Source organism: Phalaenopsis equestris, unplaced genomic scaffold (assembly GCF_001263595.1).
Source record: "Phalaenopsis equestris unplaced genomic scaffold, ASM126359v1 Scaffold000002, whole genome shotgun sequence".
NCBI lineage: Eukaryota > Viridiplantae > Streptophyta > Magnoliopsida > Asparagales > Orchidaceae > Phalaenopsis > Phalaenopsis equestris.
In genome coordinates, this window is record NW_018164444.1 from 30,885,855 (window position 1) to 30,889,321 (window position 3,467).

General features: G+C 36.9%; 1 protein-coding gene across 1 annotated transcript; it reads right to left on the reverse strand.

Moving 5' to 3' along the window:
• Positions 1-579: 579 nt before the first annotated feature.
• LOC110039354 (putative HVA22-like protein g) lies at positions 580-3,333 on the reverse strand. The gene is made up of 8 exons (XM_020744389.1): positions 3,090-3,333; positions 2,876-2,965; positions 2,682-2,780; positions 2,535-2,591; positions 2,099-2,162; positions 1,768-1,977; positions 837-1,036; positions 580-784 (listed from the first exon to the last, which is right to left on the reverse strand). The coding sequence occupies exons 2-8, from the start codon at positions 2,905-2,907 to the stop codon at positions 580-582; spliced, it is 867 nt and encodes a 288-aa protein (XP_020600048.1). The 5' UTR covers positions 2,908-2,965; positions 3,090-3,333.
• Between the last annotated feature and the right edge of the window lie 134 nt (positions 3,334-3,467).

Consider the following 3,467-nt stretch of genomic DNA (forward strand, 5'->3'; position numbering starts at 1 on the left):
TCGATTAGGTGAAGTATGACTATTTACTAATAATGGAGGCTCGATCTAGAGATGTTCGCTTATATTCCTGCTAATATAATTTCTATAACAAACGGACAAATATTCTTATCTGTTAATCTATTCATTGATGGAATCAGATGAATTAACATCATTATTCATTGAGACTACTCTGAATAATCCTTGTTTCACCAAATTATTAGCAATATAATCTTAATTCAAGTCGAGTCCCATGGGCCTGTCCGCACTTAAAGACGGCAAACTAATATAATTTCTATAACAAATGGAAAAATATTCTTATATGTTAATCTATTCATTGATGGAATCAGAAGAATTAATATCATTATTCATTGAGACAAGTTTGAATAATCCTTGTTTCACAAAATTATTACCAATATAATCTTAATTCAAGTTGAGTCCCATGGGCCTGTCCGCACTTAAAGACGGCAAAGAGATGAGAAAAGTAGCTGCAAAAGTTTGATTTCACTCTTAAAATTTGGGACTGGAAAGGATGATGAAAATAGCATATACCATTATTATTATTTCTTTAAGAGTGAAATATACCTTCTGATGTATTAAATTTTAGCACCAAAATATCCCGGTTGTGGTGACTCGTTTTTTGACCCTTGGGCGACGAGCAACGCGCATTGGCTCTTCTTGTTTGGAGTCTTCGGGGTGTGGAAGCGACTTTTCACTATGCGGAGATATTGCAATAGGAGGAGGAGCAGGAGGAGCAGGAGCAGGAGCAGGAGGAGCAGCAGGAGGAGGATCGTGAGGAGTACTGGACCTAAGAAAATGGCGGAGCAGGAGCAGGAGCAGGATCGTGAGGAGTACTGGACCTAAGAAAATGGCGGCCATGGCTGGGTTTAGGCAAGGCTGAGGAAGGAGAGATTGGGCTGTTGGCGTCGGTCTTCAATTGCTCTTTTTTCTGGGTCTTAATGAAGTTGGAGTGCTCCATCTTTGTCTGCGGGGAAGTTGATGTTTGCAGTGTTGAATCAGGCGATGCTGCTGTGGATGCATGTTGAGGGTGTCTTGGTTCCTGTAGTCAATGGAAATATGGACTATTATGTAATTTAGAAATGTTAGAATGCATAGATTTACCTATATACCACTCAATTCTTATGTATTTATATATCTAACGCCTATACTTTCATTTTTACATACAAGCCACCTTACCGATGCATGAAAAGATGTATTTCATTTTTTTAAAAAATTTAAAAATGGTGGTATTTTCTTATGTGACACGAGAGATTTGGGTAATCTAATGTAAAAGAAAATTGAATTAGATGTATGCTAAGGGAATGCAATGCACATTTTTAAGACTTTTGATCAAACAAACAATATGTTTTATGGGAAAGGATTCACATTTAACAAATGATACATCAATTCAATCATAACATGATGCATGTAGGGGTTAATGAAAATAAACCCTTTAATATATGCTTGAAAGCTACCATGGATAGTTCCTAAAAAGGGACGAGTTGAATGGGAATGGGGTAAGAATTCAAAAAATTCGTTTGACATAAAAGGTGTTAAATTTGATCAAATTCACATAAACTTTAGGTCTAAAATAACCCTCTAAAACCTCTAAAAGGAATCACAGGATCATTTTGACACTTTCCCCCACTTAAAATTGTGTTATTCACCTTGTCAACATGTTAATTTCATAACGAGGAAGAAGAATAAAACATTCACATGATTCCAAAACATTTATGGTATAATAATGAAATCAAATGAAGACCTACTCTTTTGTTTAGTAATAACAGATACCTCAGCTGGGTGTACCATAGTTGCTGGTTGTGAGACCACAAACTGCAGGAACTCAAAGAACCATGACCGTCCATTACCCAAAACTTCATGCCAAAACCGTGCTGCTAAATCAACAACTCTGGTTCTCAACTCAAGTAGATTACGATCAATCATATTTTCATGTTTAGAAATGTACGGCTGAAAGAAGGTATTGTAAACGTACGCCGTCCCCTGTAATGATTTCAAACATGATGGGCCGTAAATTCTTTAAAACATTGTAGTATGCAAAATATAAAGTGAATAGTAAAAACAATAATGTAATTCAAAAATGGAAGTTAATATAGAAACTCACCTTTGTTTTAGGATGCCAGAGATATACAAAAAAAGCCAGTTTAAGTTCTCCATACAGAGGAAACCTTCAGTAGGAAAGAACATGCCTAACTCAGATTTTTTCCTTTTTATGAAAAAAAGTAGAATCAATATATCCTTATCAAATTTAATCATGAGTTTTTCCATTCATTTTTATGCCACTATTCATGTCTAATATGAAACTGATTAAGGCGGTATTTGGCTGCAGCGCCAGATTTATGTTAAATGGGATCTATCAAATCCATTAAATCCGGCGAGCTCGTGAAGGAAAAAAAGTTTGCAAGTAAAATCGATTTAACGTGGCGTTGGATTTTGTATTCGTTTTTTTTTCATGTTTGACTAGATTCAAGTTAAATTCATGACTAAATCCTGTTAAAAATATGCTACCAAACATCCCCTAAAATGTATATCCTCATTACCATGAAATGAGAGCATCTCCAACTTTCTCTAAAACTGCCAGTACAGCGACTAAAATCCTGAAGACCCAAAAAAGGGAGAAAATTTTAAATTACTTGTCGCTTGAGACAAATCAAACCAGGAACAGGATCCAAAGAGCAAACACCAACCAGTACTGACACCAAAACACAAGCTTCTCAATTTCCGGTTTATTCAGTTCCACTGTCTTGTAGCATGCATATGCCGGATAAGCATATCCAAGAATCAAGCTGTACAAGTAAATTAAACAACGTCGTTCTCTCTAACAAAACTGCAGCAGAAAACAAAAACCTCATCATAAATCGTTCGACTCAGAAATACTTACATAGAAACCCTAGTTAGAAAGCCTCCCATCATGGTCACCGATTTAGCATTTCCTCCGCTGCAGCAAAAACTTAGTAACTTGTCTAAGGATCTACGCCACAAAAGAAAAAAAAATCATTAACAGAACAAAGGAGTCATGAAATTAAGAAAATGCACAGCAAAAAGATCTAGAATTTCTAGAGTGTAAGAAAGCAGCAAATTGCATTACGATGTACCAGATCTCCTTAACCGAGGATGGAGATGTCTGCGGAGGAAGAATGGCCGGCCAATGACTCGATATCTCTTAGAATTAAAACAGAGAATATCTGATTATTTGCGATCGTCTTATAGCGCAAAAAAGTCCTCTCCACCTCCTATTTGGCCTCCAAGTGGATCTTGTCAATGCCCAACCATGTCGATATATACAGAGAGGCGACAGACCACGAATGGCGAATCGCCGCGCCGATTTTTGAGAGAGTGAGGAAGAGGACGTTGGTGAACCCTCTACGACAGGTTTTGAAATCTGTCATGCCGGTTCAGGCGGGCCTACATTATCTGTCCCAGCAGGGGGCACATTCTCATATATATATATATATATGTGTCATTGCTTTTCT

Bases quoted from the DNA above. Each gene is read 5' to 3' on its own strand.
- LOC110039354 (XM_020744389.1), bottom strand. From the start codon at position 2,907: ATGATGGGAGGCTTTCTAACTAGGGTTTCTAT. The intron at 2,781-2,875 runs GTAAGTATTTCT...TTACTTGTACAG, and splicing joins TTTCTAACTAGGGTTTCTAT to CTTGATTCTTGGATATGCTT. The intron at 2,163-2,534 runs GTAATGAGGATA...TTCCTACTGAAG, and splicing joins GGAGATGCTCTCATTTCATG to GTTTCCTCTGTATGGAGAAC.